At 58.0% G+C, this 20,500-nt stretch overlaps 3 protein-coding genes across 5 annotated transcripts; 1 reads left to right on the top strand and 2 right to left on the bottom strand.

The window, feature by feature from the left end:
- Positions 1 to 1,952: 1,952 nt before the first annotated feature.
- LOC137845557 (CD48 antigen-like) lies at positions 1,953 to 5,296 on the bottom strand. Its single transcript, XM_068662871.1, has 4 exons — positions 4,929 to 5,296; positions 3,175 to 3,492; positions 2,825 to 3,094; positions 1,953 to 2,634 (listed from the first exon to the last, which is right to left on the bottom strand). The coding sequence occupies exons 1-4, from the start codon at positions 4,978 to 4,980 to the stop codon at positions 2,546 to 2,548; spliced, it is 729 nt and encodes a 242-aa protein (XP_068518972.1). The 5' UTR covers positions 4,981 to 5,296; the 3' UTR covers positions 1,953 to 2,545.
- Positions 5,297 to 5,806: 510 nt separating this feature from the next.
- Positions 5,807 to 11,223, bottom strand: LOC137845554 (natural killer cell receptor 2B4-like). 2 transcript variants are annotated; one of them, XM_068662865.1, is made up of 9 exons: positions 10,884 to 11,223; positions 8,733 to 9,041; positions 8,401 to 8,664; positions 7,996 to 8,106; positions 7,533 to 7,606; positions 7,326 to 7,391; positions 7,149 to 7,214; positions 6,898 to 6,957; positions 5,807 to 6,669 (listed from the first exon to the last, which is right to left on the bottom strand). In XM_068662865.1, exons 1-9 carry the CDS (start codon positions 10,972 to 10,974, stop codon positions 6,592 to 6,594), a joined length of 1,119 nt encoding a protein of 372 aa, XP_068518966.1. In that variant the 5' UTR covers positions 10,975 to 11,223; the 3' UTR covers positions 5,807 to 6,591. The 2 variants fall into 2 exon arrangements, with proteins under 2 accessions (XP_068518966.1, XP_068518965.1); XM_068662864.1 differs by lacking the exon at positions 10,884 to 11,223 and adding an exon at positions 9,250 to 10,780.
- Positions 11,224 to 11,335: 112 nt separating this feature from the next.
- On the top strand, positions 11,336 to 13,695 carry LOC137845555 (natural killer cell receptor 2B4-like). Of its 2 annotated transcripts, none has more exons than XM_068662867.1 (5): positions 11,336 to 11,467; positions 11,607 to 11,889; positions 12,606 to 12,914; positions 12,983 to 13,246; positions 13,453 to 13,695. In XM_068662867.1, exons 2-5 carry the CDS (start codon positions 11,625 to 11,627, stop codon positions 13,635 to 13,637), a joined length of 1,023 nt encoding a protein of 340 aa, XP_068518968.1. In that variant the 5' UTR covers positions 11,336 to 11,467; positions 11,607 to 11,624; the 3' UTR covers positions 13,638 to 13,695. The 2 variants fall into 2 exon arrangements, with proteins under 2 accessions (XP_068518968.1, XP_068518967.1); XM_068662866.1 differs by having other exon boundaries at positions 13,447 to 13,695.
- Positions 13,696 to 20,500: the final 6,805 nt, after the last annotated feature.

Raw genomic sequence — 20,500 nt, 5'->3', positions numbered from 1 at the left:
AACTGTGCACCGGCAGCAATATCGCGCCAACCCAGACTCCCTGATTCCCATCCATAAGCTAATTCATCAATTGGAGAGACAAGGCATGATCAGCAAGACTCGTTCACCTTTTAATAGTCCCACATGGCCAGTGCAAAAGTCTCATGGTGAGTGGAGACTAACAGTGGTCTATCGTGGCCTGAACGAAGTCACGCCACCATTGAGTACTGCAGTGCCGGACATGTTAGAACTGGACTAGAACAAGTTCAGCTTCTATTCACTTAAAAACTTAAAGTTAAACTTAAATTACTTAAAAACACTTAAAAGTGAATTCACAAGGTGTATTGGATCTGTCAAAAAAAAACAAACAAACATAAAAAACAACATTAAAACTAGCTCATACACGGGCACTAACACACTGTCGTGGTTTTAGCTAGGATAGAGTTAATTTTCCTCCTAGTAGCTAGTAGGGTGCTATGTTTTGGATTTAGGATAAGAGTTCTGATAACATGCTGATGTTTTAATTGTTGCAGAGCAGTGCTTGCACCAAGCCAAGGACTTTTCAGCTTCTAGCTCTGTCCTGCCAGAGGGCAGGCTGGGGGTGTAACAAGCGCTGAGAGGGGACAGACTCAGGACAGCTGACCCAGACTGGCCAAAGGGGTATTCCATGTCATCTGGCATCATACTGGACAATATATAGGGGGTGCTGGCCGGGGTAAGGGTTGTCTGCTTGGGGATAGGATGGGCATCAGTCATCAGGTAGTGTACAACAGTATTGTGCATCACTTGTTTTGTACACATTTACTATTTTATTTTGTTTTGTTTTATTTTACTTTATTTTATTTTATTTTATTTTATTTTATTTTATTATATTTTATTTTATTTTATTTTATTTTATTTTATTTTATTTTATTTTATTATTTTATTTTATTTTATTTTATTTTATTTTATTTTATTTTATTTTTATGTTATTTTATTTTATTTTCTGTCTTAATAAACTGTCTCTATGTGAACCCACAAGCTTCAGTTTCTCGTTTCTCTCCCCCGTCCCGGTGATGAACATCCTTGGGATGTTCAGACCAGCATGTTCTCATTGTTATGTCTCCTGAATGCACTTCAGGTTTTGCCTAAGGTTAAACAAATATTTAAGAGTGTCATCCAGAGGTCTGTCCTGAGGCAGGATAGCTATGAGTGGAAGGGAGAGTGGGAGAATATGGGCAGGCATCTAGAGCAGTGGGCACCTCCAGTGCTTTGCAAACTTAGCCCCGAACAACTGAAAAATCCTAAAAAAGTGGTCGAGTGCTTGAAAAAGGTGTGTCATCACCCTGGCAGTACCACACATGCAGAAATCACTGCAACGTGCTGGGGTTTGGCCTATGCTTACTGAGCTGCACTCAATGTCAATATAACCCCAGTGACAGACCGGCGGCCACTTCAACCTCTGAGACAGGCCCAGCGGCCGCTTTAAGCCCTAAAACAGGCCCCAAGACTGAGCCAGGGAAACAAACTGAACCAGCATCGGTTCCACCTGTAACCAAGGTGAAAAAATTGTATAGAGAGTCAGGTCGTTTAGAACGCAGAGAGCCTTCTGCTAGGCCTAGGTATAGAGAAGACAAGGCCGGGCCTTCAGAGGAGCAGGAGGATGAAGAGGAAGACTTCACAAAAACAGCAGTACCTAGCCGAAACCTATACGAGCGTGAGCTATGAGATGTGAGAAAAGATTTCTTTCGCTGTATAGGTGACTTTACAGCTTCTCGCTCTGTCCTGCCAGCGGGCAGGCTGGGGGTGCAGCAAGAGCTGGGAGGGGACAGACCCAGGACAGCTGACCCAAACTGGCCAAAGGGGTATTCCATGCCATTTGGGGTCATGCTGGACAGTATATAGGGGGGACTAGCCGGGGAGGGGGTGCCAGACTGCTAGGGGTTAGACTGGGCATCGGTCAGCAGGTGGTGAGCAATCACATCATTCATCACTTGTTTTGTACACATATTTTTTATTATTGTTATTGTTGTTGTTATTATTATTTTCTGTCCTAATAAACTGTGTCTATCTCTACTCACAAGCTTAAGTTTCTCATTTCTTTCCCCCATCCTGGGAAGGGGTGGAAAGGGCTGTATAGTGTTTAGTTGCCAGCTGGGTTAAATCACAACATGCACATCCTGCATCCTCAGCTCCCACCGACGCACAGTCGAAGTTTCAAAGTCATCTTCTCCAAAGACAAGCTTCAACAACCGAGGGGTGCACTTCCCCTGAAGGTGTCACAGGTTCCAGGCTAAACGTGCTGTGTACCAGCCCTCATAACCACACCACACACCAGTCCCCTAAGGGCATTCCCCCCCAGTGGCTGGCAGACACCAAGAGAGCTGAGGATGCCCACTGCCATGGGGAACCTGCAGGAAAGGCTCAGGTCTCAGAGCTAGGGCTGGGTGCATTTTTGAGCTGCTAAATGTCCATTTGCTGATTCGCATTGCTGGGGTTCTCAAAGTACCGTTGCAAGAGACTTGCCATCTGGGGGCTTCATTTAGGTTCTACCCCCACAGCAGACAACATCAGCCACAGCATGTCATTAATGCAGAGCGAAGAAGAGGAGGAGGAGGTGTCCCAGCAACATCAGCATGCTGGTCTTGGTGGCGGTGGAGACAGCAGAGGACTCAGCTGGAGGCAGAGGGAAAACCAAGACGTGAAAGCAGCCCAAGTGGGACCACCACAGGGCTGGAACACGCAGCCCCACGGTCCCCTCCGCGCGGGGCTCGTGCCCATGGGAAAAGGGACCTGACCCATGGGACACCCGGCAGCCACCTCCCGCCCATCTCACCCAGGTTCTGCCACCTGGTACAGCCGGTACCTGTCCACGAGCAGGGGTGCCTGAGGGTCAGCTGGGCGCTGCTGGAGGACACGGGGTTGCTGGCCCTGCACGTGTAGGTTTCCAGGGAGGGGTTGAAGGAGAGGGGCAGGGTGCTGTTGGTGCTGTTAGAGCCCACTGGCATGACCCTGCTGGGGGGCATCCACTCATAGGTCACGTCTTCCAGCTGCACCCAGCACTCCAGGGTGACATCGCAGTGCTCCGGGTTGTCCCCGTTCACTATGGCACGCACGGTAGGTTTGGGGACCACATCTGCAAGAGGCACTGGGATGTCACAGCCCACACTGTCCCAAGAGGGGTGCCGGGACCACCACCCTCCCTGCCAGGCTCACCATACACCTTCAGGTAGACGCTGTAGTCGTGCTCCTTGCCCGCCACATCCTGCAGGTACATCCAGAAGTTGTTGCTGTCATTTTTCTGCAAGCTGCTGATCTTCAGCGTATTGTTGGGGAAGAGCTCAAGGCGGTCCTTGAAAGGGCCATCGAGGTACCGGACTCCCTTCCCGTACTCATGGATGGCAATCTTCAGGGAGCTGCCGCAGTACCAGTGGCTTTGGTGGTAGGCGGTTGTCAGGTTCGGCAGTGGGGGCCTGAAGTATACTACGCCTCCCACCATCCCTACTGCCTGCGAGTTATCCGCCTGCACCCGTGCTGTGGGGAGAGCAGAGAGTTGTGCTACCAGGCATGGCTCAGGGGGATAGGGAAGCCCCTGGCCTCAGCCAGCCGCCTTTGTAGCCCCCTGGGGCTGTGAGGCATCGGAAAAGGCTGCCCAGGGAAGGGGCTGGGCCACCATTCCTGGACAGATCTGCTGTGGTGCTCAGGGACACGGTCTCGTGGCAGACCTGGCAGCGCTAGGGTAATGGTTGGGCCTGGTGGCCACGGTGCTCTTTGCCCAGGGAGGTGGTGGGGTCACGGCCCCTGGGGGTGTTCAAGGAAAGGTTGGACGTGGTGCTTGGGGACATGGGTTAGTGGGTGACTTGGGTGGTAGGGGGTGGTTGGACCTCAATGAGCTTAGAGGGCTTGTCCAAAGTTAATGATTTTGTGACATTTTTTCCAAAATAAATGTTTCCATGCAATGCCCCATAGTGGGAACAGGCAGAGGCTCATCGGCCCGACTCCCGCCTCCACAGAAGTTAGAGTCAGGGCATATATCCAAGAGTGCTGTCCACTTGCTTGAGCATTGTCTGTCTTGGGGACATGGCCATGACCCCGCAAACTTCTTCCAGGGCCTGACCAAAGCAAAGTTTTGCCTAACATCCTGTCAGGCCAACCTCAGCTCCATTTCCTCACATCCTGTCACTAGGGACAAGAGACCAGGGCCTGCGTCGGTGCTGCCCTCATGAGGAAGCTGCTGGGTGCCATGAGGCCTCCCCTCAGCCTGCTCCTCTCAGGGCTACGCAAATCTCGCACATCACTCCCTCTGGTCCTTGCCATGCCCCCGTTGCCCTCCTTTGGGCCCATTCTGATATTTTCATGTCCTTCATATGGTTCTGAGCCCAGAACTGCACAAGGAACGTGGGGCAAGGTCGTGCTGATGCTGATGACAGCAGGGCAGCCATTTCTTCCGCACCCCAGGCTTTTGGGCGGCCATTTTGGCTGCCTCAGCCCCAAACACCCTGTCCCCCCCGCAGGGCCACGCTCCAGCTGCCTGCCCCTGTGTCCGTACACATCCGTGCCTTCCCTTTTCTCAATGCTCGGAGCACCTTGAGAGGCACAGCTTCATGCCGAGCTCTGTCACTGACATTTTTGCTTCCACTATTGCTTCCTTTTCTCCCCCCTCCCTAGCTCACTTGGCAGCCCCTTGCCCCCCTGCTTGCTGGGACACTGGGGTGCCCCATGGGGAGCAAGACGGACACCGGGGTTTCTCTGCAGGTCACAGCTTGGGGGTGGGAATTGCTGGGGAAAAGAGTGAGGATGGGGAAGGCTCAGGTAGGACGGGCGACCCACAGGCACCTCCCCAGTGCCCACCTCCACCACCACCACCACCACCACTGCCCTCCCCAGCACCATCCGCCCCCAGCCCGGCATCACAGCCCACCCGGCACCTTTGCCCCGGAGGACACCCCCCACACACAGCCTGATGTTACCTTGCAGAATAAAGAAGATGAAGAGGAGCTCCGCTGCAAGCCCAATCGCCATCTTCACTGCGGTTTGGCACGCGATATTATCTCTGGAACTCACATGGCTCCAGCACAGAAACACACCAAACCCCCAGCTCTCTGGTCAAAAAAGTACATTCAGACAAAGACTAAAGAGTGCACCGTTTCTTCCTCTTTTGTGTCCTCCAGCCTGAGAGAGCCGGAGGGCGGCAGTCAAGCTGAGGAAGGGGAGGTTTCGGCTACACATCAGGAAGAGGTTCTTCTCCGAGGGTGGTCGCACAAAGGAACAGGATCTCCAGAGAAGTAGTCACTGCACCAAGCCTGTCTGAATTTAAGAAGCGTTTGGACTGTGCACTTAGTCACATGGTCGAAACTTTTGGATAGACCTGTGCGGTGCCAGGAGTTGGACTCGATGATCCTTATGGGTGGGTCCCTTCCAACTCGCGATATTCTATGGTTCTTTTGGGGGCAGAGAGCAGCGAGGTAGGGACTTATGCTATTGGAAGGGATATTATTCACCAAAAAGAAATAAGAAAAGTCTCTTTATGCTCATTTGCATTTTGCATTCACCCGTATTTAGTGTGAGAAGTATTCTGCTCACACTTGCATGCCTTGAAGAGCAGAAGACAGGGTGTGGGCTGGCTCCGATCGGCAGCAGCACAGCAGTGCCCGAGCCCCTATGGGCAGCGCCTGCCCCCCAGGTTTCCTTGCTAGGACAGCCAGCTCCCCCCCAGCACCCTCCCAGCACAGCTCCCCATTAACGATCCCCATTAGTGCTCCCTTCGCAGGGAGCAGACACAAAGATATTTTGATGCAGGGAATCAGACGAGAGGGGAGCAGGCAGCACCATCAGGAGAGAGCTTCCATCAAAGTGGCACATTTAATTTTAATCCCGAATAAAATCCCTTGATCTTGCCTTTGGTGAGATGTTTGAAGCCAGAGCTCCTCTTCCTCCTCCCCTCCCTTCTCCCAGAGCCACTCGTGCCATGGGATAACTTCAGGGGGAAGGGACATGGGGGCATTGCTGGACACAGGATGGCTCCAGGTGCTCGAGGCCATGCCCAGCATCGTGCTCCTGCCCTGAAACCGTCCCCAGGGCCACCCCAGTTCACACAGCAGAAACTTTTCCAAGTTCCTCAGCATTGACTTCAGAGGCTCCCAATCCCAGAGCAAGGTGATCCACCCCCCGCTTCTTCCCCCTCCAAGTTACATTTGAGGCTATAAATAGTCAATTAAGCTAATTAAACCAGCCCCACAATTGCCTCTTGCAGTTCGGCTTCTATTCACACTTAAAATGAATTCGCAAGGTGTATTGGATCTGTCAAAAAAATTAAAAAAAAAAAAAAAAAAAACAACAAACAAACAAAAAACAAGCTCATACACTGGCACTAACACACACCCTGCATCCTCAGCTCCCACCGACGCACAGTCCAGATTTCAAAGCCGTCTCCTCCACAGACAAGCTTCAACCACCCAGCCTGTCCCCCTTTCCCTCGCAGCAAAGCCTCCAAGGCGCAGTTTGGGTTTGCAGTCCTTGTAAAACCCCACGTCTGGATGTTCTCATCTTGAGCAAGTCCCCAGCTCCCCACGGGTGCTGCCCCTTGGGTGCTGGCTCCAGAAGAAGAGGAGGTCTTGCCGAAACGGCCAGGGGCTAGGAGTGGTGGTTGTCCACAGGAGACAGGGACAAGGTCCGCGGTGGGAGACTCCGGTGTTTTAAAGGCACCGTAGGCTGCAAGGAAAGGGGGGAGTTTTAGCCCAGCAGGGACTGGTGGGTGTCGCTTCGGATCCCCCACAATGGCATTTACAGCCCCGCACGTGGAGGGTGATTTGGAGCTTTCATTAGTCACCAAAAAACACCCCCAAAGCCACCCAAATTCCAGCAGCAGAAGCTGCAGAGTGGAACTTGGAGAGGAGACGCGTGGGGCTCCTCTCCCCATGGGGCCGGGGCCCCTTTTACCTCTGTGTAGGCAGTGCAGACCAGAGCTGGATCCAGCTTCTTCCTCCTGATGGAAGGGGACTGCGGAGCAGAGAAAGGACCTGCCGTCAGGGGCAGTGGGTGGCTGCTGCCCCACCAAAGGTCCCTGAGGGCATTTCAGGAGCATCGGGGAGTGCTGGGTCCCACCGAGCACCGATGCCTTCAGCTTGTGGGGAGGATTTGGGTTTCTCTGCCATTGCAAATGGGCTGGAGTCACGACAGGGAAAGCTCACCTTCTTGGTAGGTTGAATAGTGGAGTAGATGGTGCAGCTTTGGGGCTCCTGGAAGTGTCTGGGCCCCTGCCAGGGTGAAACAGTGAAAACGTGCGATGAAAAGCAAGTTATGGGCAAAAGGGGCAGCCCTCTGCCCAGGGGGCCACCCAGATTCCCTCCCCTGGGTTGGAGCCCCACCTGTGCTTTGGTGGAGACCACGGCGTAGATAGTGTTTCCTACCACATTGGCCTCCCTGTTCCTGTTCTGCAGGAGAAAGCAGCCCCAGGATGGTTAAAGAACACAGCCCAGGGCGACAGACACTTCCAAACCGATGCCCCGGGGGCCACATGCTGCCTGGGGGCACAGCATGGGGAGGGGGCACCCAGGGACGCCCCCAACACTCACAAGGTCTTGGCCAGCTTGGACTTTGCCCACTTCCTCGTAGACAGTCATCGATGGCTCAACGTGTCCTGGGGGAGCTTGAAGGGTCAGAGCAAGAGATGAGCGGTTGCCGCCCCCATGCTGGGGGGATTCAGCCCCTGGGAAGCACTCGAGTCAAGCAAAGCAGAGGGAGAAAGGCATCCCTCGGCAGTCTGGAGGTTTTGTTCCTCCTCTGAATAGAGCTAACATTGACCACAACCCAAATAGTCCCCGAGACCCCATGGGGTGAAGCCTCCGGTGCTACCGCCGGGTTTGGGCACGGCGCTGGGGACAGGACTCAGCCCGTCCCCGGGGACCTCCCTGCAGAGCCAGGGGCTTGGTGGCCGGTCCCACGTCAGGGACAGGTGGCCGAGGGCCAGCACCGAGATTGTTAGCAGGAGCGCAGAAGCTGCAGAGCCAAATCCCCGCAGCAGCCCCGGGGTCAAACCTGCCGAGCCGTCCTTCCGTCGCTTCCTCCAGCACCAGCAGGCGACAAAGGTGACGAGGGAGACAGCCAGCACCAGCAGCACGGCCACTGCCCACCACGGGACGGCAGACCCTGAGAAGAATGAGGGCAGAAGGCTGACGTGGGGCAGAGCCTGGATGTTTCTGAAGCACGGTCCCCATCAGTGCCACAGCTCAGCACCTGCCCAGGAAACCTCAGCCCCGAAGTACATCTCCCGCGCCCAGCAGTCACCGTTCTGTTCCCAAGAGGGGAAGCTGGGCACATTTTAGCCCAGCAGCAGCATGGCACCCTCTGGAGTTTCACTGGGGAAACGTAGGTCCCAGAGACCGGAGCAGCGCAAGTTGTGCACCCCCAAAGCCAGCTTGGATGGAACCGAGAGCAAATTACCTGTGCCTGGAGGGAGGCAGAGCGTCGCGGTGTTGATGCTGGACGTGTTCCAGCTGACCAGGTTACTTGCATTGCAGACGTAGGTCCCAGGCTTGGTGTCCCCATGCACCCACAGCATGTTCCCGTGCCCCAGGGGCTCCCCATCACGGGACCAGCTGTAGGAGACGTTGGCAGCACCGGGCATGGAGCAATGCAGCGAGAAGTTGCACCGGCCCTGCTCCTCCCGCAGCACTTGTGCCTTCACGTGTGGCTGGCCGATGGGCTCTGTGAGGACAGGGGGGTGAGAGGGGCCGGGGAGAGTGCTGGGGGGGGAGAGGGAGGCAGCCACTCACCCCACACTGACACCTGGAAGCACTGAGAATGAATGAGGCCAGATCCAGTCTCAAAACCTGCAGAGTAGTTGCCGCTGTCTGCCTGGGTGACCGTGCTGATGCTCAGGGAGAGGGTCTCCGGGTGGAAGGTGGCTCTCCCAGAAAAACGACTCCTGTAATCTGGATCTTTATCCTTTGAAACCCCCACGATGACCAGAGTGGTTCCTGAATCCAGTGTCACTTTCCATTCCAAGTTTACCCATTCTTGCTGTGGTTCCTTGGGCAGCAGCCGCAGCTCTCCTCTGGCAGGCACAGCCCTGTTCTCGCACCCTGCGGTCCCAAAGAAGAGGCACGCGGTGAGCACGGGTGGTGCCCCCGGGGCAAGGAGAGAGGGGGCTCACCCACTGGAGCCCCCTGTGCTGGTGCCCCCATACCCTCTGGGCACCAGTGCTCGGCGCAGCAGGACCAGGTCCCTGGGTGTCCCCAGCTCCTGCAGCACCCCAAGCTGGCCGTGTGTCTGTCCGCACCCCGTACTCACAGCTGGTGGCTGCTGGTGTTTGTATCATCTCTGACCTGAGCAGAGGTGTTTGCAGCCCCTCCAGTAAGGCTCCAGTTGCTCGTTTTTGCCCCAGCTCCTTTCTTGCCTGCCCAGCCCGGGGAGCAGCAAGAACCTTACCCAAGGGACCCTTCCCCCCACCCCGAAGCTGGGCTTTCTCCCCTTCCTGTTCAGAGCAGCCCCGGATGTCTGGGCCTCTGGTAGAGGTGAGATAAAAAGCCCCTAAAAAAAAAAAAAAAAAAAACAACAACAAAAACCACACACACAAAAGGCAGCGGTCACCGGGACGAGCACGCACGCAGCCGCTCCGTTTCCTCCTGCCTCCGTGCAGCTGGGGCTGCACCAGGCTCTGCAGCAGCCCCAAAAGGTGGGGGGCTGCTGAGGGTCCCCAGCTCGGCATGGCACAGCCAGGTGTGCTGCCGCCCCCCCGTAGCCCCCTGTATGGCACGGCCACGGGGACAAGCACCAGGTCGGGGATCACAGCTCCGCATCGATGCTTGGAGGGCGCTGACAAAGCCATCGGCTTCGCTCTCCTTGCGTGCGTGGGTGGGGGCGAGACCCGACTTGAGACACCGAGCCTAAACCTCACCTTCATTAAACTGCAGCCACCAGACCCCAATACAGAGGGGACACCCCCAAATCAAGCAATAGGAGAGTCTGGGACATGCAAAAGCAGGAGCAGCCTCCCTGGGAGGGATAAGCACTAATTATCCCCCGTGGGCTCACACCTGAATCACACTGCACTGTGCGCCCCCCGCTCCAGGCACCCAGGAGCCTTCAAGCAACGGGGACAGCTGAAGCTTTGCAACCACGTTGTGCTGCAAGAAAACCACAAAAGGCACCGTGACGCCCTCGGCCAGGCTGTGCCTTGCCCAGCCACTGCGGTCACAGCGAGCAGGGGAAGAGACGATGCAAAGTGTCGGCTGCAGAGGTGTGAATGCAGGGGCCGAGCTGGTGGAGCACGCCAAGGTTAACCGCACCGGCACCTCCAGGGAGGTTTTGCAGCTCAACTGAGCCCCAGCTTGCTGCAGGTTTTGTTGCTGAAGCTTCGAGCCAGCAGCATCCCCCCAGGTGTGACCCCCCCGGGGCCAGTTTGGCAGAGCTAGCCTGCAAACTGGTGGGGATGGGGTGGTCGGGGAGAGGAGGCAGAGGTGGGGCCCGCCCCGGTCACACCAAAAGCAGGGAACGTGATGGGGGCTATGGAAATGTGTCCAGGGGATGCTGAAGGCACCAAACGTGCCCCCGAGCCCAGGCACTTGCAGGGGCCCTGCTCCCCATGGCACAGAAGTCTCCAGTTTTAGGAAGAGCCTCAGGCACTGACAGTTCCCCGAAACTGCTGTCAGAAGGGGCTGATCTCACTCAGCAGAGAAATCCGGCCTGCAAAAGGGAATTGGCGCGGCGCGGCGGCCAGCGATGGCTCCAAATGGGCTGGGCCGGCCTGGGTGCAGAGGACAGAGGCAGAGAAAACCCCAAATCCTCCCCCAACCCCTGTCCATCTCCTCAGGACCCCAGAGATCGGCTGAAAACCCATGTCCCACCCGCGCATCCCCCCTGCCCTGCCCGCAGCCTCCAGCCACCCCGCCGTGCCATCAGCTCGCCCTGCGCCCCCTCCTCACCTTGGGCACCCGCGGGGAGCTGGGCTGCCACCCACAGCACCAGGCACAGCACCATCCACGGTGCTGGCAGAACATCCCGGGGCTGCTCCATCTCTGGAGTGTGCGAGCAAGCTGTCTGCAGCTGGAGAAAGCCCTGGGAACCCGTGACCGGCCATCAACAACTTCCTCTCTCGCCTGCGGTTCCTCAAACCCTCATGGGCGCACACTCCAGTGCAATATCCTCCGCGTTGCCACAGCTCGCCTCCGGCCACCCCCGCTGTCCCTGCGTCACCAGTGGGGAGGATGGGACCAGCTCAGGCTCCCCTGGCCCCGGGGGGATTCGTCCTGCTGCCTCCCAAGCAAGCTCAGCTGCAGGGCGCAGTGGCTGCAAACCTCAGGGGAAACTAATTTTAATTGCGTAAAGGGGGTGCTTTTGGGGTTTTGCTTTCTTTTTGCAGTTTGTCTTTGGGAGGAGAAGGTGCTCAGAGGCACTGGCTGCTCACAGTGTACAGCATGCGAGCACCCTGACACCAGCTTGGAGACAGCCCCGAGCAGGATCCGGCCCACCAGAGAGCGGTGCCCAGCCCAGCTTGGGGGTCAGGGAGGTACGGGACCAGAGCTGCCTTCTCCCTCACCTCCCAGCACCTTTCTCTGGGACCTAATAAAGGCATGAGTGTGGGGTTGATTATTTTTTTTACTTCTTCTCATGCTCGTTCCATGTTTTGATGCACTTCTCACTCGTAGCCATGCAGGACCTCGGTGATGCTGCACCCACGGGCGAAGCTGGGCGATGCCCCTGCTCAGGGCTCCATCCCTTTCCTCCCACCACCCCATGGAGCCAGGCTGTGGGTACGGGGCCAGCCTCCAGCCCCATGCATTACCCCACAACCTGCTGAGGATCAGCCCCCACGCCTGCCCTCACGGCCACGTCACGCCTCGTTCCTGTTCCTGCGTGGCGTGGTGCAGCTGACCATGCAGCGCGCTGCCCTTCTCCTCATCCCTTTCCTCTTCCTCAGCCGAGCCCAAGGTAAGCTCATTGGGAAACTGCTGTTACTTGCCTGCCTCAGATCGTCATTCAGCTGCGGCATTGGTTTTGGTTCTTTCTTTTGTGTCTTTTGTGCCAACCAGCAAGAAAATGGTCACTAGCGAAGTCCAAGATCACCTTTTGAGTGGCTGGGGGAAAAGAACCCCAATAAAGTGGCACTGAAAGCAAAAAGCAGATTTTTGAGGGCCTGAAGTTTTCCTTGCTGTGCAGTTATTGTGATTTATTTTTTTTTTTCCGGAAAGGATGCATATCTATGAGAAAATATTCTGCTTCCAAGGCTTTAGTGTGCTCTGGGAGGGAGAAGCAAGCAAGAGCTAAGGCAGAGTTGGTTTTTGCAAGAGACAACTCTCTTCATATTGGCCCTAGATAACAAGCATGGATTGGGAACAAATAACCCCAAAGTGGGTGTACATGACAGTAGCTCCTTCTCACTACCCAGAAACAACTGGTGATGGAGGATGTGAGAGGCGAAGGAGGAATTAACTGCAAGCTCCTTCTGAGAACGAGGGGAACTGAGCGGTGATGCAACCACACGCTGCTGGCCACTTTCCAAGTGCCAGAGACCCCGGCCAGTCCTGGGGCTAGGCTGGGTGGGGGACTCCCCTGCAGCACAGCTGAGCCCCCTCCCAAGGTTTTTCTGCCACCCCAGGACCCCCCATGCCTCATGCTCACCCCATGCCTCTTCTTTGGGACCGCAGAGTGCAAGGACAGGGCTGTGCCTGCCGGAGGAGAGCTGCGGCTGCTGCCCAAGGAACCACAGCAAGCATGGGTAAAGTTGGAATGGATTGTGATACTGGATTCAGGAACCACGCTGGTCATCGTGAGGGTTTCAAAGGATAAAGTTCCAGATTACAGGAGTCGTTTTTCTGGGAGAGCCACCTTCCTCCCAGAGACCCTCTCCCTGCGCATCAGCCCGGTCACCCAGGCAGACAGCGGCAACTACTATGCAGATTTTGAGGTTGCATCTAGACTCATTCATTCTCAGTGCTTCCATGTATCAGTGTGGGGTGAGTGGCTGCCCCTCTCTCCCCCCCCAGCACTCTCCCCGGCCCCTCTCACCCCCCTGTCCTCACAGAGCCCATCGGCCAGCTGCACCTGAACGCACAAGTGCTGCGGGAGGAGCAGGGCCGGTGCAACTTCTCGCTGCTCTGCTCCGTGCCCGGTGCTGCCAACGTCTCCTACAGCTGGTTCCGTGATGGGGAGCCCCTGGGACATGGGAACATGCTGCAGGTGCATGAGGACACCGAGCCTCGGACCTACATCTGCAATGCAAGTAACCCGGTCAGCTGGAGGATTACCAGCATCGACACCGCGACGTTCTGCCCCCCTCCAGGCACAGGTTTGTGGGACGTTTCCTGTACCTTTATGTCCTAAATGAGCTTTGGGACTGAAATCTGTTTGGGATGAATGAGTGGGAGATGTGGCAGCATGCAGGTGGGGGCTTGGCAGGATCAGTCCTGCAGGATGCTCCAAACCCAGTGGGGCTCGGTGACCCCAGGGTGGGAAGTGCCTCCCCTTCCCCATCTTTTGGCTCTTCAGTTGCAGGCGATTCGTGGTCCTACTGCAAAACCAAGGGGGTTCTCAGTCTCCTGGTTCTGGGCAGCCTGGTGGCTGCTGTGGTCATCACGCATGTCCTCACGCAGCAGCAGGACAGGAGCCAGGCGGTGGCATCCCTGCCCCAAAGCACTGGACCCCCAGGAAGGGACTCGCAAGCAGCCCGACCCCTGTGAGTTGTTAACCCCCATGAAAACGTATCAACAAGCCAATAAATCTCATTTTTCTCCAGCATTCTGGTGTTCCTCAATCAGTTCTGGGCCATTCTGCGGATCCCCAAGCACCCTTCCTGACTTGTCAGCTGCCCTTCGCCTTGGCCGTGGTGCTGGGACAGCTTTTGGGGACCTCAGGGACACGCAGCAGGGTCCCCCCCGGCACGGAGTCTTGCTCCTTGTCCCCTCGTACTTCCCAAACGAGCATCCCAAGCGTGGGGCAGGGTGGGGGGCTCCCCATCATCCCAGCTCCACCTGGGAGCAGCAGCGCATCCCAGCCTTGCTTTAAACTCTTCCCCCGCTCCCCCCCCCCCGGTCTTTTATCTGGGCAGCTCGGCGTATCGCCTGCGCATCGCCGCAGGTTTCTTCTCGTTGCCAAATCTCTTTACCTCCAGATCTGCCGCCGTCAGATAAACAGCGAGCGGGGCGCAACGGCGAAGGAGCACCGCCTTATCTGAAGGCGGCAGCGGTTTGTTGGCCCTTATCTAGCCCGGCCGATAGATACGCCGCGAAATCGACGGCGCTGGGAGATATTAATGAGCTTGTCCAAAGAGTGGTTTTACCCCGCTCCGCTCTGCTTCCTGCCCTGGGATTTCAGGGCTGCCCAAATTAAACCTGCACAGCCCCGCACTGTCCCCTGCACGGCTGCCCCAGCCAGGGCGTGATGCAGGGAGAGGGGAGAGGAGCCCCTAATCCGTGTGTGTCCCCCCCCCTCGCCGTCTGCATCTGCCCTGTGATCCCCTCGCCGCCGCTAATCACCTTATGGGCTTGGTGCCTAAGCTCATTGTCTCCCAGCCCTTCCCGTTCCCCGGCCAAGCGGTCAGCGCCGCGGCCCCGAGGGGAGCCCCATGCGCCCCGGGGATGCTCTGAGAGGGCCTCAGCATCCCCAGGGATGGTGTTAAAGGATGGGAGCTGGGCAGATCCTGGGCAAAACTCTTGGAAAAACTCCACGGTGGCAGCTCCCATCTCCCCAGGGTGGGTTTTCTGCAGCCCCAAAGCAGGCACGGAAGGGGCACAGGGTCCCCACTCCTCCGTCGCCCGAAGCGATGGGGGAGCAGCATCAGCCCCCTCGAGGAGTTCATCCTGCCCTGCCACGGGACCACTCGGCTCAGTTTCTCCTTTGGGGCAGTAAAAGGATGCCTCACGTGCCCATCATTAATTGCTGGGTGCTCGTTAGTCGCCGCTGTGCCCTCTCGGGGCCGTTTCCCCGCGTGTCCCCGCTCCCCGCGGTGCCGTGGGACGCGGGGACTCCCCCGACCCCGGCCCCCTGCTCGCAGGCAGAGGAGCAAAAACTAATTAAGGCTCCAAAGGAAAGGCGAGGTTGCAAACCTCCACTCCAGAGCAGGGGCTGAGCCGATTAATTAGAGCTTTTGTCTGCGGCCGGGTTCAACATGTAGGGAACAATTTACATCAAGGGGACCTTCCCTTTGCTGGAGGAGCTTTCTGCGGCTTGCCCGGGGAGCGCGAGCCACGGGAGAGAGGGGGGAAGAAAATGAGAGAGGGAGGGGAAAAAAAAAAAAAAGAAAAAAAGAAAAAAAAAAAAAGGAAGGGAATGAAAGGGAAGCATTTACCACGTTTCACAGACCACATTGAGGAGGAAGGGAAGATGCTGCATACTCGAAGCACCGCATTGCAGAGGAGAGGGTGTTTTTATTCAGCGCATCATCCGCGGTTTCTCATCCCCCCTTCCAGCGAAATGTGGCCCCTGAGATGTGCAGGCGCCGGGGGGGCTCCGGGGGGGGAGCCGCTCGCGTGGCCGCACGAGGGACGGGGCCACGGGGACACAGGGACACGGGGACACGGGGACAAGCGGCCACTGCCGGCCCTGACCCCGGCGATGCTGCGGGGGGGTGCAGGATGTGGCCCCCGAGCCCTGCACAAGGCTCGGGGGATGCTGCTGCCGGGGGGGGTCCCCACGGGCACCCCACAGCCCTGCCCCGCTGAGGTTGCGATCGCTTCTGGCTTTTAGCTCGCCCGCAGCCCCCTGGCTCGGGGGCGCAGCCCGTTCCCGCAGCGCCCGGCTTCCCTTTCGCTGTAAATGAAATGGGGGGAAAAAGCAAGCTTTTAGGCAAAACGCTCGCCCTGCCCAGAGCGCGGCTCTGCCCGAGAGGTGGCAGCATGCGACCGCGCACCGGGCCGGGCTGGCTCCGGGTGGGGGTCCCCCCCCCCCCCTCCGGGCACCCCCTTAGGGTGCAGCCCGCCCTGGCTCCGTGCATTAACCCCAAACCGCTGGGGTGCAGCTGGGAGCGGTGGAAACCCTCGCTTTGGTCGGGTCAAGGATGGAAGGAGGGTCAGGAAGGTCTGGTGACCACGGGAAGAGGCAAATGAATGCCCAAATGCAGCGCCTGAGCTGTGGGGTGATGGCAAAATTCGTGCCCCTGCTTCCAGGTGGATTTGATGGGGAACGGGCTGGGATGCTGGGGGCTGCCCGGGGCCACCTTCCCTCTCCCGGTCCCCTCCAGCCCCACCGGGTTATTTGTCACCCACACGGGGCAGGACGGGCTCTGCAGGAGCTTCCTCCTCCTCCCTGCGCACCCGGGGCAGGATCAGACCCGGGCACACCTTAGCAAAGCTGCTGCCCCTTCCCTGGCAAAGCCCGTGCCAAATCACCCCGTCCTTCACCCCACAAACACCCACATCCCTCCAGCCAGCCTCGTGCAATCGCCCTCCACCAGCCTCAGGGCTTTCCTGCTGCAGCAGGGCACAGCTCCACGGACTGGGGGTCCCCAGACACCCCCACAGAGGAGGGGACCCAGGGGCACAGCTGGGGCCACGCTGCTCGGCTGAGGGGGCTGAGATGCCAGGTAGGGAGCCTGGAGGATCCCGGCTGCACCAGCACCCATCCCTAGGGATGCTTCGGGGTGTTTCGAGGAGGAATGGGGACAGTGGGACCGGGTACGGGCACTGAGCACCACGCAGGAGACGCCACCGCAATGGGGACGGGCAGGGGGCAGCCCCTGGGTGCTGGGGGAGGAAGGCACCGAGTGGCCCAGGGTTTTTTTTGTGGCCACCCTCCTCGGTCCACAGGTGATGCTGCTGGAGGCTGTCCACGTGGTGACCAAGGACTGAGCCCTGCGAGGACGAGAAGTGAAGCAGCTGCCCCCAAATCCAGCGACACCTCTCCCCGTCCCTGCTCCCACCCCGTGCCCTGCAGTGCCTGGTCCCAGCGCTCCCCATCCAGGGATTCCTCTGCTGCCGGGTCAGCACCAGATTCATGTTTACGGCCCCAAATTCGGTGTGAGATAGTAACTCAGCGTCTCATAAAACCTTCCGTAGTTTTTTAATAAGTGAATTATTTACTGGTGACCCTGACTAAATGCTGCGCGGCATAAATTATTGACGGGCAGATCTGTCAAAAAGTTCTCATAAATAAGTTATCCGGTGCTGTCTTAATGTTCCCAGTAAATTACTCATTCAATCTGCCGTCTAAATGCTCTCCTGGGAAAATTACTCGCGCCTGCTGATTTATGAATTAGGACTGGGCAAATAAGGACGAGCGGGAAGGAGAGCCCTGCCGGGGCACCCCGGGCTTTCGCGTCGCTCTGACGTTTTGCCCCGACGTGCAGAGCCTGGCACTGCCCCATCCACCATCCCCACACGGCCGTGGTGCAGGGAGTGTGTAGGGTTTGTAGGGTCTGGCTCTGGGGGTGCCACCCCCTGGGGATTTGGGGGCACGGAGCTCATTTTCTTGCGCCTACAAGGTGGCACAGATCCAGCCCTGCCCTGTGTACCAGTCCCAGCAGTTGTGCCCCCCCTACATCTCCCAGACCCCCCAGCAGCATTTTCATGCTCCCCCTGCACCCCACACACCCCGAGCACCCCCTCAGGGAGCCCCAGCTGGCGGCAGGCTCGTTACCTGGGCTTTATTAACACCACGGGGCACCGCGCGCATGCTTTATGGCTGCTATCATCACCAGCCGGCAAACACACATTTCCATCTCCCCCAGCAAGCCTAAATCCTCCCTGCCAAGGGCCAGGGCTTGCTCTCAACATCTCGAGTGTGTGGAGAGAGCCGTATTTCTCCCAGGTCCTGCTGTCATTAAGCAGGAGCAGCAGGAGCCCGGTGCAGAGGGAAAATCCCCAAGCACCGAGACCCGGCCCCTGTCCGGCACAGCTCCGCTCCCCGTCCCCTCCCTGCGTCCGCTTCCGAAGCATCTCGCTCCTCTGCCTCTTTGCCAGATCTGATGGAAATCACGCATGAAGCGGGCCTCAGACCCGTGGGGTAAGGGGATGAAAAAGCACAGTCCCCAAGACAAGGCACAGGGTCCCCAAAATGAGGGACAGGGTCCCTATGACAAGGCACAGGGTCTCCATGACAAGGCACAGGGTCCCCAAAATGAGGCACAGGGTCCCCAAGACAAGGCACAGGGTCCCCAAAATGAGGCACAGGGTCCCCAAAATGAGGCACCGGGTCCCCATGATAACACACAGGGTCTCCATGACAAGGCACAGGGTCCCCAAAACGAGGGACAGGGTCCCCAACATGAGGCACAGGGTCCCCAAGACAAGGTACGGGGTCCCCAAAACGAGGCTTAGGGTTCCCAAAACGAGGCATAGGGTCCCCATGCTGAGGCACAGCCTGCGACGGAGGCAATCAAACCCAGCCTGGAGGACGGGGAACAGGCAAGAAAATTCACACCTGAGAGCTGCGAGGGCGACCTCCCACACTTTGCCCCGGGTTTGTCCCCATGGGGGGGGGACGGGGACAGGGTGGACGCACGGGCACTGCCTGGGGATGTCCCTCGATCTCCGCGGCTCTCCCAGAGCATCCTGACGCTGCTCCGTCACCCGCGCGCCAGTGTTTGCTTTAATAATTGAATGCCAGTTTGGGGGACAATTATTTATTTAAAGGAAACAGCGTGTTAACAAGAACACAATCTAATCCCCCGTGACAGATGTCTGCTTTATTAGCACCTCTGTCCGAGAGCCGAGCCCGGGAGGCGAACAAACAAACACGACAAATAAAACCTCGTTAGGAGATGGAAGCACACTCCAGGAATTAGTGTGCGAAAGGGAAAAAAATAAAGAATAAACAGCCATGGCACCTCGGAAACACAACTGGTGTTTCCACCAGTGTTGGGGTGCTCGAGGTGAGCTGCGAGAGGTGGAGAGAGGGTGAAGCTCGGAGCTGGGGCTGACCCGGCCCTGGGGCGACGATGCTGGAGGCAGCATTTGGGCCATTTCCCTGGCATTTGGGGCAAATCCGTGGTTAGGCAGCACCCGGCCAGCCCCAGGGCTCCCGGCTCTGCTCTCGCTGGCCCTGGGGAGCTGCTGCTGAGCGGTTTGCTGATGGGGAAACCGAGGCAGCGAGCGGCGAAGCAGCTGGATCCCGAGGAAGCCCCGCTGAGATCCTTTATCCCCGTGACTTTGACCCGCTTGTGAAATTTGTTTTCAATCAGCCAAGGAGTTCAGAAGTTATTGGCAGGGAGCGGGAGCACGAGCGCATAAGCTGCGTTTCCTTAGGAAATCGAGCCTCCTGCAGCTCTTTGCAAATCACCATCCGCCGAGCAGGCAGGAGCCGGGCACGCAGCGCCCGCTGCCTCCCCTCCTGGAAGGCCGTTAATTACGGCGGAACGGAGGTCACGCTGGTGGGAGCACGGGAGTGCAGGCGAGGAGGCTGCCTCGTAATTGCTTTACAGAAATAATAATAATAAAGAGCCCTAACGCGGGGCTGCGGCGCCGGGGTAGGCTTCTCCAGCCCGGCCGCTTATTGAATCGGGGAGGGAAATCCACCTCCTTTCCCCGCCGAGGTGCTTTTCGGAAGCTTTCAAATTATTTTTCTGCTCCCTGTTGTTCCATCCCGGTGAGCGGAAAGCGAAATCCCGTCCTCTCCATCACGCCGCGAGCGGGGCTGGTGGCACCGGGCAGGGCCCCCCGGGCATTGCAGCCCCCCAGGCACCTCCCCAGCCCTCACCAAAGCCACCAAAGGATGGCGGGGACCCTGGGCAGCCCCGCGCCGATGTCACCCGGCGCTGCGCCCATGCGGGCCGGGGCCGGCTAACGAGCAGGTTCGTTAGCCATTCCGCTCCAGCGCGCCGCTCGTAATGAGCAAAGGCGAGCGGCTGCCTCCAAATGGGTTCTGGAAGCTGCTCGGAGACATTAGGCTCTGTATAAATATCATTATGATTGTTATTATTATTGGCACAGATGGGCTTTCATGGACCGCCGCGCACCACGGGAGTTCCCGTTCTGCCTCCGGCGCTCGGCGAGTGGGAGAAAACAAATCGCTGATGCCAGCTCCGGCCCCGCACGGGGTGCCGGGAGGTGTCGTGAGCCTGGTCCCCAGCTGCCCCCCTCCCGGCACCGCCGGCACCTTCCTGACTGCTCCTCAGCACCCTGCTGGATGGGACCACGGGGACCTCGAAGGGTGTCCCCAAGCCACGATGGCCCACGCTTGCCGCAAGGATGGGTTCATTCATCCCGCCCCAACTCTGGGGTCCATGGGCTTGATGCTCATCCCTCCGTGATGCCGTGGTGGCTGGCACGTAGCAGGGGCCAGGGGGTCCTGCTCTGCTCCTTCCAGCCTTGGTTTTGGGGTGCCCCCAGCGCCAGCCCCATCCGCAGCCACCCCTGCTCCTGAGTAGCGAACGTGGCAGCGAACGTGGCAGCTCCTCTGCTCTGCTCTGCTCTCCTCCCCCCGTCAGCAAATTCCCCACCGCTCCCCCCTGACCTCTCTCCCTTTCCTTCGTGCCTGACAAACTCCCTCCTCCTTATCTCCATCGCCTCTGCTCCACATTCCTCCGGGGGGAGGGCGGCATCCCCCTGGCCCCTCGCCCCCCCCCTCCATCCCCGGGGGCAGAGCAGGGGGCTTTGGCGAGCCGAGGGCA

This window comes from Anas acuta, chromosome 28, assembly GCF_963932015.1.
Source record: "Anas acuta chromosome 28, bAnaAcu1.1, whole genome shotgun sequence".
Lineage (NCBI taxonomy): Eukaryota > Metazoa > Chordata > Aves > Anseriformes > Anatidae > Anas > Anas acuta.
Note: the sequence above shows the minus strand (reverse complement) of the source record. Positions and strands in the feature narration are given on the sequence as shown.